The 12,765-nt window shown below is 35.0% G+C and overlaps 1 protein-coding gene across 4 annotated transcripts in view; it reads left to right on the top strand.

Moving 5' to 3' along the window:
- DNAAF8 (dynein axonemal assembly factor 8) overlaps nt 1-12,765 on the top strand; it is a 31,797-nt gene that overhangs the window by 17,299 nt on the left and 1,733 nt on the right. For all 4 annotated transcript variants that reach the window (XM_074280415.1, XM_074280416.1, XM_074280417.1 and 1 more), the window contains exons 7-9: nt 3,073-3,264; nt 5,954-6,043; nt 7,957-8,296. In XM_074280415.1, coding sequence (XP_074136516.1) covers nt 3,073-3,264; nt 5,954-6,043; nt 7,957-8,278 — 604 coding nt within the window. In that variant the 3' untranslated portion in view covers nt 8,279-8,296. The remainder of the gene's footprint in view (nt 1-3,072; nt 3,265-5,953; nt 6,044-7,956; nt 8,297-12,765) is intronic.

Consider the following 12,765-nt stretch of genomic DNA (forward strand, 5'->3'; position numbering starts at 1 on the left):
TTGCCTAGAAAGTCTTCACAGCAATTTATGTTTCACTTTCTTCAAAACCATCTCAAAGTGGAGATGAAATGAAATAATTTGTGTGAGATGATTTGCTAAATGACCAGGCCAGTGTCTAAGCAGCCCACCCCCAAACCACAACAGATTGTTTTCATGATTACTGCTATATAATATCATTTGAAATTTAGTACTGCTAGACTGTTCTCTTCACATTTTTTAATTGATTCCTTTGATATTCTTGTTTTTGTTTTTCTAGGTGAATTTTATTATTTTTTCTTACTCTCCAAAATAATTATTTTATAGTTTGATTGGTAATCCTGTGGATCTGTTTAAGCTTTCACCCCATAACTCCTTTTTCTATTAGTGCTAAATCTAAAAAGGGCAGTCTACACTTACTGCTCCAATTTCTTCACCCCACATTTATTCTTTAAACTACTTGCTATCTGGTTTCATATTCCTAAAATTATTGCTAAAATAACTTTCTCAAAAGTCAATAGTGATATCTCTCTTTTTTTTTAATGGTGTGGTCCTCTCCTAGAGGTGTTGTAATATTGTGGATAGATAATTGACCTCAAACTCAAAAAGATCTGGCTTCACATGCTACCTCTATCATTTGCCAGTTGTGTATAACCCTACACAAATCACTTAACCACTCAGTATTCTAGGAAATTCCCAAAATCATATAAGTTTCAGGAATGATTGATTTATAAAAGGAAGTTTCCTCACAAGGGAATTTCCTTGTATCAGTGAAATGAGAAGTCCAGACTCTATCCTTATTGCTACAGTCCTTTCAAGGTAACTGCTTTATTAATTTAATTTTTAAAAATTAATAACTAGAAAATCATCAACAAAGGCAAACATTTCCTAACACAAAGAAGGTAAAAATGGGAACTGAATGTGAAACTGCAAATTTATTGCAAATGACTTGTATGTGTCTTTTAACATAATATTAAATTTAATATGGTTTGCCAACATTGCCATCTCTAGTCCTTTCTTTGTATGGTTCATTAATGTCTTTCTTTCCTCTCTTCCAACTTTTTGGTTATCACTATCATTACTCCTACTCCTACTCTTTTCTTCAATTCTTCCCCCCCCCCAAAAAAAAATCTCTTCTTGTGGCAAAAGTGTAGTCAAGTAAAAGAACTTTTTGTTATAATTGTCATGTCTGAAAATAAGTGGATCATTATTTATGTCTAGTTCATCAACTGTCTGCCAAGAGGTAGGAGGTATACTTCATTATTGGTTTTCTGGAATCATGATTGGTCAGAGTTCTTAAGTCTCTCAAAGTTACTTTCCTTTACAATATCATTGTCATTGTATAAATTGTTCTCCAAATAAATTGGTTCTTTTTACTTAACTGTATCAATTCCACACAGGTCTTCCCAGGTTTCCCTGAAACCATTACTTTCATCATTTCTTAAAGCACAATAACATTCCATTACCTTGATAAGCCATAATTTGTTCAACCATTTTCCATTTGATGGACAAATTGACAGGAACTTAGTATCAGCCCCCCCAAAAAAAAAACTGCTATAAAATTTTTGTATATGTGGGTCTGTTCTCTTTTTTCTAGAATATCCAAAGAGTTAGTTCATCCATGATCAAACCAGAGGTTTGGGTATCTGTTGCCTTCTCCTATGTTTAAACACTCCAGATGTCCTCTCAGGCTTGCAATGGACTTAATGAGTACAAAGGTATCTAAGAAAGATGTTGAGTTCTGAGCATTCTCTTCTGAGGAATGAGAGACCCCAATCCAAATTTCCTCTGTAGATGTATATATGTAAATATATCTTGGGGTTTGTGTTTAAAAAAAATCTCTAATCTTCCCCAAATCTTACACAATATCATTTCAATTATTCTACATAGAATTATTTCAATGTGTTATTAAAATATTGTTAAGTAGTGTTTTTTAATAATAGCTTTTTATTTTCAAAATACATGCAAAGATAGTTTTCAACATTCACCCTTGTGAAATCTTATGTTCCAAATTTTTCTTCTTCCCTTCTCCCTACCTCCTCTCAGACAAGTAATCCAATAACGTCAAACAAGTGAGATTCTTCTATACATATTTCCACATTTATCATGCTGCCCAACAAAAATCAGATTTTAAAAAAAGCAAGTAAACAACAAAAAAAGTGAAAATACTATGTTGTGATCCACACTCAGTTCCCACAGTCCTCTCTCTGAGTGCAGATGGCTCTCTCCATCACAAGTCATTTGGAATTGGCCTGAATCACCTCATTTTTGAAAAGAGCCACGTCCATCAGAGTTGATCATCACATAATCTTGTTGTTGCTCTGTACAATGATCTCCTGGTTCTACTCACTTCACTTAGCAACAGTTCATTTAAGTCTCTCCAGGTCTCTCTGAAATCATCCTGCCAGTCGTTTCTTATAGAACAATAATATTCCATTCATATACCATGACTTATTTGACCATTCTCCAACTGATAGATATCTACTCAGTTTCCAGTTCCTTGCCATTATAGAAAGGGGCTGCCACAAACATTTTTGTACATGTGGGTCCTTTTCTCTCCTTTAAATCTCTTTTGGATATAAGCCAAGTAGAAACACTGCTGAATCAAAGGATATGCATAGTTTGATAGTCCTCTGGGCATATATTCCAAATTGTTCTTCAGAATGTTTGGATAAGTTCACAACTCTACCAATAATGTATTAGTGTCTCAGTTTTCCCACATCCCCTGCAACATTTATCATTATCTTTTTCTATCATCTTAACCAACTTGAGAGGTGTGTAGTGGTACCTCAAAGCTGTCTTAATTTGCATTTCTCTCACTAATGTGAGTATTCTTTAGTAACTATATGAGATAATGATTAAATGTAATTAGTAGTGCTATTTAAAGTGTTGGGAAACCATTTCTGGAGTGAGAGAAGGATGGATGTAAAATCTTGAATAGGGTTCCCAAACTCTTAAACAATTTCCTAAATTTAAATTATCTTAAATTTCCTTATCCATTTTGATCCCAGAATGATGACCTCTGGGAAATTTTTTGTCCTATATAAATGAATAATTCAAAGGAAATTTTAAAGAAACTTTACTTTGTTTTCACAGAAGTTCTAGCTGTATATCACATCTTATACCAGAACAGAGTCATGACATGGCTAATGGCACAAAGCTGAAGGGAATAATGGAACCTCCCACAGTTTTCATTGACCTCAGGCAACCTGACCCGAAGAAATCAGTGCCTCTGATCATGGCCTCTGGGTCAGAATACAGATTCCAGAATCAAGTGGAAGAATTCAGGTAATTGCCGCAAAGAAAAGCTGTGCTTTTACCTGCTCTTAGTTTGAACAGATTTTTTCCTCATGGGAGAAGTACTTTCAAAATGGAGGAAGGAGACTGCTTTTGAAAACTAGTAGAACTTCAAAATAGTAAATAAAGAATATATCGTGTTAGTTACAATGGTATTGGTTACTAGGGAGCATAGGACTAAAAGCTGGGAGTTTGGAGACTAGTCCCAATCAAGTCAAGTCAATATTTATAAGGGCTTACAATATATTTCCTTATCCTCTGAGAGACAGAAAACACAGAGTTGGCTGAGAAAGGGTCCCATGATTAGATCTATAAGATTACACAAAGGGCAGGGATCCTTATCATTACTAGCCCCATTGCTAATACAGACAGAATTCATAAATTTGGATGGGGATATTTTATCTAAGTAGCTATTGCTTTTTATCAATCAATCAAAGTGCAGTTTTATCAAGTGTTGGGCCTGAAGTCAAGAAAGCTCATCTTCCAGAGTTCAAATCTGCCCTCAGATAGTAGCTGTGTGACTCAGAGCAAATCACTTAATCTTGTTGTTTATCTCAATTTCTCATCTGTAAAATAAGCTGAAGAAGGAAATGGCAAACCATTCTACTATCTTTGCCAAAAAAGTCCCACAATTGAACAACTAAAGCACAAAAACTTTAATCTATTTCTTTGTGTAATAAATGGGAGTAATTGTCTTCAGGGATAAATGGAATAATAGATAAAAAGAAGCATTGAACTCTTTAAGAGAAAGGCTTCGTGAAATTCAAGTCATGGATTTCTTCTTTTTTATAAACTTTTTTTTAAACTGTGTTTTGTAAATACAGTTTTTATAAATAAGCTTTATAAATAAATATAAATAAAATGGGACTAGTCTTCAATATTTATAAATAAATACAGAATTGAACTATAACTTTTAACAATCATATTTTAGGACCACAAGACTCAAATCTATAAGCGACTTTAAAGACCCTTTAGCCTAGTTTTTGTTTGTCTCCTTTTAATTCTCTCCCTCCAGCCTTCTCTTTTTCTCTTTCTTTCTCTGATTCTTCTGTCTTTCTTTTCCCTTCTCCCTCCCTCTCTGTTAACAAAGACCCAAAGAAATGTGATTTGACAAAGGTCATTTGTTTTTTTCTAATCACTCAATCGATAGGCATTAATTAAGGACCTACTATGTACTATGTACTAAGTATGGGGGATGCAAATATAAAAATATGAAATAGGCTAGATTGAAACACAAGTGCTCTGACCCTAAATCAAGACCTCTTTGAAGGAAAGAACAATATGGAAGTTAGGTTATGAAATTGAGACAAATATAAAAGACAAATTAAAAAAAAAAAAAAAAAAAAAAAAGAAGAGTAAGCAAAGTGGTATAATTGTAGTGGAAAGGGAAGAATTGTAATCCATGCTCGGGCAGCTATGGCTATATGCCTATCTGACTTCCCCTTTCTGGATCTCAGTTTCTCCACCTATTAGAAAGGTGATGAAGATTTTCCAGCTCTAAAATGTTTATCATCATAAATCAAAATTCATCAAAGGTATTGTTATAAAGAGAACAAATTTTAGGCATATATATGTCCATATATATGCATATATGTATGTATGTAAATCTTTGGAATAGATGTGATCTTTTCCTGGAATGACCCCATTTCATTCTCACTTTCATTTCCAATTATATTTAAAGAAGCTAATTTTGGCTTTCTATCATTTGTGAAAATGATGTTCCTTTCATTTTATTTTGATAATTTCTATTTTATGTATCTTGCATTTTTATACTTTTAAAACTAACTTTTCTTCTATTTTTTATAAAATCTTCTAAATCTCAACAATCACCTCTATATGATTTCTCATTTCTAGATAGATGTATTTCTTCTTTTAAAAAATCTTAGAATAGCAAATTACCTCTTTGATATCAAAGTAGTCAAATTGTACAAAAAGTTATATTGTTAAAAAAAAAAAAGGCATAATTGAATCCCTTACCTATTTCTTTCAAAAAGACAGCAAATAGAGTTATCCTGATTGCTCTCAGAGCTACTTAGAGAGGAAAAGAAGAAAAGGAGGGCATAGGGTCTGGTGCAAGTACAAAAGCAAAATCTATGTCAAAAAAGCAGATTCTATAGAATTTAAATTGAATAGATTTCATTAAAAAGACAACAGAGATCCAGCCAACAACACAGTTTGCAAAAATGCCAAGTAGGGGCTGAAATAAGCAACTTCATCTCAGTAAGGAGGAACATGGATAGACTCAAAATCACTTCCAGTTGAAATAAGTTAATTAAAACCAGAATTACACACACACACTCTCTCTCTCTCTCTCTCTCTCTCTCTCTCTCTCTCTCTCTCTCTCTCTCTCTCTCTCTCTCTCTCTCTCTCTCTCTCTCTCTCTCATCTTCATACAGTTGGCTAGAAGCTCAAAGTATTGAATTCCCTACCCAAAAAGGTATTTCCAATTCAGTTCATTTTTTTATCTATGGATTTGTGTGTATATATGAGAAAGACAGAGAAAATTGTATTATTTAATAAATGCATTTGACCAGGTTTTTTTATACTTGTGTTGTCCTTCTTCCTCACCTTCCCACCTCACCAAGAACATACTTAATGCTGAAAGTATTAACTCATTAAGTTCCAGCATTTTGGGGCATGCTGTAAGATGATCAAGTTAATTTGTTTCATTTCTTTCTAGCTCCAGTGATAGTTCTACAGAAAGTGAGGAGGAGACTCCAGATATGAGATTTGAGAAAGAACCCAGAGAGACAATTGCACAAAGACCAAGGTAGAAAAAGGAAGGGGTTTTCATTCAGCTCTACAAACATGATCCAGAAAATTTCCAAAGTGACATCTTGGGACTTTATTTTTCTTCTCTATTAGTGATCCGCCCACCCCCCCCCCCAATCAATATCACTCTGGTAATTGAAAATCAAGCTGTCTTTTTCCTGCATTAACTTTTTTTGGGGGGAGGGGGCACAAGTTTTTTTTTTTTTTTTTTTTTTTTGCTAAAGGATATTTGAATTACATGGTTATCTCCTAATGCATCAATGCTTTGTGTGTTTCAAAGAAAAGTTATTTATCATTCAAAAGAATGCTTTTTGGAGTCCATATTCTGTTCTCTCCTTTTTTTGTTGTTGTCAGGATGTGCCATTCTGATGAACCTCAAAAGAAGAAAGGGCTTTCTAGTGTACCATACTAATGTATACTCCCTGACAGCATAAAATTCCCAGATAAGCTTAAACATTTGTGAAAGTTTCTAATGATAACTGAAATATGATACAAGAGGATTTTTTTTCCTCTAGTATTTTTGGCAGTGGTTGCTTATTGAGAATCATCTCCATAACAGTTTTATATACTCAAGATAAAAATGTCCTGTTAAAACTTAACTTTGCAACTTAAATAGATTCATCCCATTTCAAGTATTTATGATATTTTACATCTTTACCAATAAACGTTTTTTGATTCTAGGTTATTATTACACTGTTGAATTTTACATAGTTGTCTCAGTCATTTCTACACTTGTTTACTCATAATTGACTGAATAGATGAATAAACAAGGATTTTTTAAAGCAGCACCTGTATTACCTGTTCTGAACAAAGTACTTTGGAGGTATAAAAGAAGTCAAAGAAATGATTCCTGTTTCTGAGAATCCCACAATCTAATGGGAAAGTTAGAACAAAAGCCTGGAGAACAATTACAAAGCAACAGATAACACAGTTAAAAAAACAAAACAAAAAACAAAAAACAAACCAGCATGAGCTGGGAGCATATATTGACATATATCAAATATGGCACATCTAGATATGCCCAAATTTTAGCTTGTTCCCCTGCTCAACACTTTATCTATATACATTCACAAATACTAATGCATGATAAATTCTGGCATATCAAGATGTTCCATGGCATATGCCTCCAATAAATGAGTAGGCACATTGGCACTTAGCTAAATTTGTAGATTTAACACCTATAATAATACTCTCAAACATTTTTTGTTTGTTGATTCATACAATGAAGTTCTTGAGAGCAACAGCTGTATTCTCATTTTCATTGTAAACTCCTATAATCTAAGATTGAATATAAACAGTATGAAATTTATCTTTAAGATTATGAAGTAGAAGAATTTTTGTTTCCCATGCCCCTAAAACCCTTTTGTCTCCTATAGCCAGAACTCATTATTTTCCATCTCTTGGTTCACTTTGACATCAAGCTGAAATGTATTCATTTTCTTTTCTCAGTTTCCTATCAAAAATTGCTTTCAGATCTTTCCTCACTCTTGAGTAAATAGCATCTAAAGATATTATCCCTTTTGGTAGAAAATTGCATTTTCCCATTGAAAGAATTAAGTAAAAAGGAAGAATAGTACTAAAGGTAGAATTTGGGATTTTAGCCAGTTTAACAGGGTTGGCCCTTATAGTCTAAATTAATCCCCCTTCAAGTAAGACATTCCTGCACATATAGGGCATATAGTTTGACTAAGTGACAACTATTAGTGTTCTGGTCCCTAGTGTTATATTCAAGTAGTTGCTGGGAGGCCTCCTGAATGAGTTAACTTTCTTCTTTATGTGAAAAAGTTGTTGAAATTGACCAAATATTTTTCCTTCTCAAATATACTGCTCAGCCTTTAAAACCATGAAGAAAATGTCAGGATGCTTTTCTCTGATTTGTCCTTGTTTTTCTTGCATTCTGTTTCTTATCAGGGACCAGACTGGGAAAAGTTACCTGTTACAACAGCTCCGTGCTTTCCAGAAAACATCTCAGTCATGTGGCATTGAAACTAAAGTAATTACTCAAGATACTCAGGATACTGAAACTTTTGAAGACATGGCCAAGGCAGGAATCAGGAAAAAACAAGTGATAACAAGAGAGAGACATCAGAACACTTCAGTGAGGCCACTGGCATCCAAATACCTTCCGCTCCTGGACCAAGAGGCCAAAAATAAAGGAGAAAATAAAAAAGGACATCGACAAGATTCCAGATTCAGAAAAATTCATTGTGGAGGTGATGGCTCCTCTGAATAAAATAAGAAAAACTTCCAGGTAAAGTGATTTTGAGAACTGGGTCGATAATGTGGATTTTAATAATAACTATACCCAGTTCTGTGGGTTCTCTTTGCTCTCTTCCATGTTTTTCATGAGTATCTGTGGAGAATAAGATTCAGGCCATGTCTTCCATGTGTGATACAACAGTATACTTACTCAGATAGATGGCATTTTAAGATTAGCAAAGTCCCAAGGTTGTTGAGTTATTTCAGTCACGGCAACTGTCTATGACTCCATAGTTTTCTTGGCAAAGATACTGGAGTGGTGTGCCATTTCCTTCTTCAACTCACTTTACAAATGAGGAAACTGAGGCTAATAGGGTTAAGTGACTTTCCCTAGGTCACCTAACTAATAAGTGTCTGAGGTCAGATTTGAACCTTACATGTCAGGCTCAGTGCTCTTGTGTACTGCATCTTCCAGCTGCCCTAATCAACTTCTAATGAGCCTCAATTTCCTTATTTGTAAAACAGAGATGGTATTTGCAGTACCTACTGCATAGGGATTTGGGGAAGACCAAATAAGAAAATGTATATAAAACTGTTTTGTGAACCTTAATATACAGATATAGTGTCAGTACTATTTGGGTCACTTTCAACTGTATTTCTGCAGTTCCTCCTTCCCCTTAAAGCTCTACTTTCATATTTCTAACAACCCTTTAGATACCTCTACCTAGATGTCCTGTCAGCACCTTAAATTCCATATGTCCAAATCTAAACTTATCATCCTCTCCCCTATAATTCTCCCTTCTCCTACCCAATTCTTTCTATTGGTTATGCCACTATTGTCCCAGGTAGTACTCAGCCTTAAAACTTGAGAATCATCTTTGATTTCTTCTTTTTCCATTATTTCTTCTCCCCATCTAAATCAGTTACTAAGTTCTATAGTTCCTATGTCAATAACAGATCTCACATCTCTTATTGGGACCACGTCTTTATTTTGTGGATGATAGCATCCTCATCAATCCTCTTACATCCAGCTTCTCACCAGTTCATCATCCTACTATTGCCCTGCAATCATCTTAATTTATTGTTCCAATCATGTAAACTCTACTATTCATAAACCCTTAGTGGCTCCCTTTTACATACTGAAGTGTGTGTGTATCTGTGTGTGTGTGTGTGTGTGTGTGTGTGTGTGTGTGCATGTATGAATGTCCTATCCTAGCATTTCAGGCTTCCAATAACCTAACCTTCTTGGACACTACTCCCATTTTTGTACTGGGCTTTAACAGTTAACTATTCTTCTTTATCTTAACCCTCTCCAGTATCTATCTGTGCCTTCAGTCACATATTTGTGACTTCCCTTTCCCCAATCTCTACCTGCTGATATTCCTTCCTTCCTTCCTTCTAAACCACACTCAGGAAACACCTGGTATGCAAACATGTTCCTGATTCACCCTGCCCTGACCTGGAAGTGATCTCTCCATCCTCAAATGTCTGAAAGCACTTTGTTTTAATCCCTTTTTTGCCTTTATTCCATTTTCTGTTATATGAGATATGGTTGTGGATGGCAGGAGAGACAGATGCACAGTGGATAGATATATAGATCATAGTGGCTGCTCTCAAATAGGAAGATTTGGGCTCAGATTCTGCTTCTGACTATTATTGTAGACTATGTGATTCTGGGCAAGTCACTTAAACTATTAGTTTACAAGATGCTGACTGTCATTGATAGAGAGGGAGTCTCTTCATTCTGGAGTTCCCTATATCATTAAAATTAAAATGTTCCATCCCTATCCCATTCCTGCAGATAGTATTTCCCCCATTTGATTATAAGCTATTTGAGTGCAGACTTAACTTAGTTACTTTTAGTTCTCCCAGGACCTATAGAGTGCCTTGAATATAATATAGATTTAATAAACATTTATTCAGTTTAAGAGAAAGAAGCAGTCCTGAATAAGGAAACTATGGGGAAGTGAAGACAGACCTAATGTGCTTTTTCATTTGGGGATAAATCTGACTCTATTCCTCTCCATTTTTTCCCCTAGAGGATGATTGCGTTAAGCATGCTTCAAATAGGAACAGTATCTCAGACATAGTTTCTCCCTTTTTAAAAAAAGTAGATTTATAGAAAGAGGCCTAGGAATGATGACAATCAACTTTTACTTCTAGAGATAGTTCCTTTTATTCTTTAATAGGTATTTTAACTCAAAGAATAAGTACTATCTTCTAGGATAGGCTTTGTCAGGTTTTCTGCATATGATAAACATAGTAATTGGGGAATGTATATTAAAACAGAATTCCAAACACTTTGCCCAGAGGCCATCTAGCTGGATTCCAAAATTTGGAAGGTATTTTCCTCCTCAGACCTGTGATTCATGATTTCTGTTAAAAAAAAAAAAATTCCTTTTACCAAAGATAACTATTCTGCAACTCAGATGTTACCAAGAGATTAAATGATCTACCAGCTTGACTTTGGTCTTGATTCCATTACCCCATGCTGCCTTCCTGTTAAATATTATAAAAGACATAAAATAAATCAATCAGTAAACATTTATTAAATGACTATTTAGTGTCAAGCACTGTGCTAAATTCTGGAGATACAAAAAGGAGCAAAAGAGAATCCCTGCCTTCAAGAAGCTTACACTATAAGGTGGGGGAAGACAATATGCAAATAAATACACATTTTTTAAAAAGCTATATACAGGATAAATAGGAAATAATTAGCATAGGGAAGGCACTAGAATTTTTTTCTAGTCAACAAGCATTGGTTAAAGCACATTGGCAGACATTATGCTTAGTGCTGGGGATACAAAGGAAGACAAAATCAAAAGATAGGATTTTAGTTAGAACTTAAAGGAAGCCAGGGAGCTTAATAGGCGAGTAGGCCAGTGGGCCAGTCTTGGATTTGAAGTGAGAGAACAAGACTTGACTCTAAGCTTTGTTACTTTGAATTATTTTTTGTTAGTTGCTTCATCCTGGGCCCTATTTCCTTATTTGTAAGATTATCTGGCTTCAGAGATCTTTTCCAGAATTAAGATATGCTCTTTTGGTTCCCTTATGGGGTCTGTGAAGGAGAGGTGCTTGCCCTTTTTCTCTCCTCGAAGTTTAGATGTGGTATAAGGATGGTTGAAGGAACTGGATGTTTAATCTAGACAAAGAAGACTTAAAGAGGAGTACTGTCACCAAATAATTGAAGGGCTGTTAGATGAAAACATAGTTCTGTTTGACCCAGTTAGGAATTGCAAAGAAGCAAATTTAGGGCTGATATAAAGAAAAACATCTTAGAGTTATCCACAAATGGAATATGTATTAGGGCAGAATTCTATTCCAGGGTTACCATAGAAATTCATCATACAATTAAAAATTCAGGATAGAAGAGACGATAAAGAATATCACAAGGTGTTTCCCTTTACTATGAGCAGAGTTTGGATGATGTTTTTATGTTCTGACATTGGGAGAATCCTCATTCAGGTATAGAATGCACTAGATTGTACTAGATGGCCACTGAGGATCCTTCTAATCCTGAAATTCTACTATTCTATAGTCCAAAACCAAGATAATGCCTTTGTAGAAACTACATCTTCTCCACTTAGAGAACAGGGACTGTCATGATTAAGCAGTCTTAACTCAGGGCAGCTAGGTGGCACAGTGGATAGAGCACCAGCCTTAAATTCAGGAGGACCTGAGTTCAAATCTGGTCTCAGACACTTAACACTTCCTAGCTGTGTGACCTGGGCAAGACACTTAACCCCAGCCTCAGAAAAAAAAAAAAAAAACAACCAGTCTTAACTCAACAAACATTTTTATTGAGGCTCCTATGAAGCTCCAGACTTTATATCCAGAGAATATAAAGATGAATGAGTTGGCAGCTTCTGCATATATGAAGCTTTCAGTCTGGTGGAAGTATAAGATCTTCAAGAATATATAATCTACTTCAAATATTTTTGGTAGCCATCTCAGTCATTTGACAGAAGCTTTTTGAATGCAGGGAAGAAAGTTCAAAGAATATAACTGACACTGGATTCAGAAATGCTGCTTATTCAGGCTGGTCTTAAACTAGCCCCAGGAATCCAGAGATATTATAATTTTCATGGGGGACTTTCAGAATCCAGGGAAATTCATCCATCCATCCAACAAACATTCACTGAATCCATACTAGTGCCAAGTAGTGGGCTGTAAAAAGTCACAGTCAGTCCCTATTCTCAAGGAGTAATTCCTTCTTCAGACCACAACAGTTGTGCTTAGTATAATTTCTTAATTGTTCAGATTTAGGCAGTAGGAGATTTTATATTTGAATTTATATATTTCCTCATAGTCAGAATGCAGTATATACCAAATTATTTGTCATGTGATCTACCTCTTTGAGGTAGATACTGAAACCCTGCAATATGTGTTCGAGGTGGTGGTGGGATATGGAAGAGGGTTTAGTAAGAAGGAGGAAGGTACCAAATAGGTTGCTGCCTACTCTGCCCATCCTGTCTCTTTTCTATGGGCAGAGGAAAGGGCCAGCAAACTTCTTTCAGATCC

This window comes from Sminthopsis crassicaudata, chromosome 1 (genome assembly GCF_048593235.1).
Source record: "Sminthopsis crassicaudata isolate SCR6 chromosome 1, ASM4859323v1, whole genome shotgun sequence".
NCBI classification, from domain to species: Eukaryota; Metazoa; Chordata; class Mammalia; order Dasyuromorphia; family Dasyuridae; genus Sminthopsis; species Sminthopsis crassicaudata.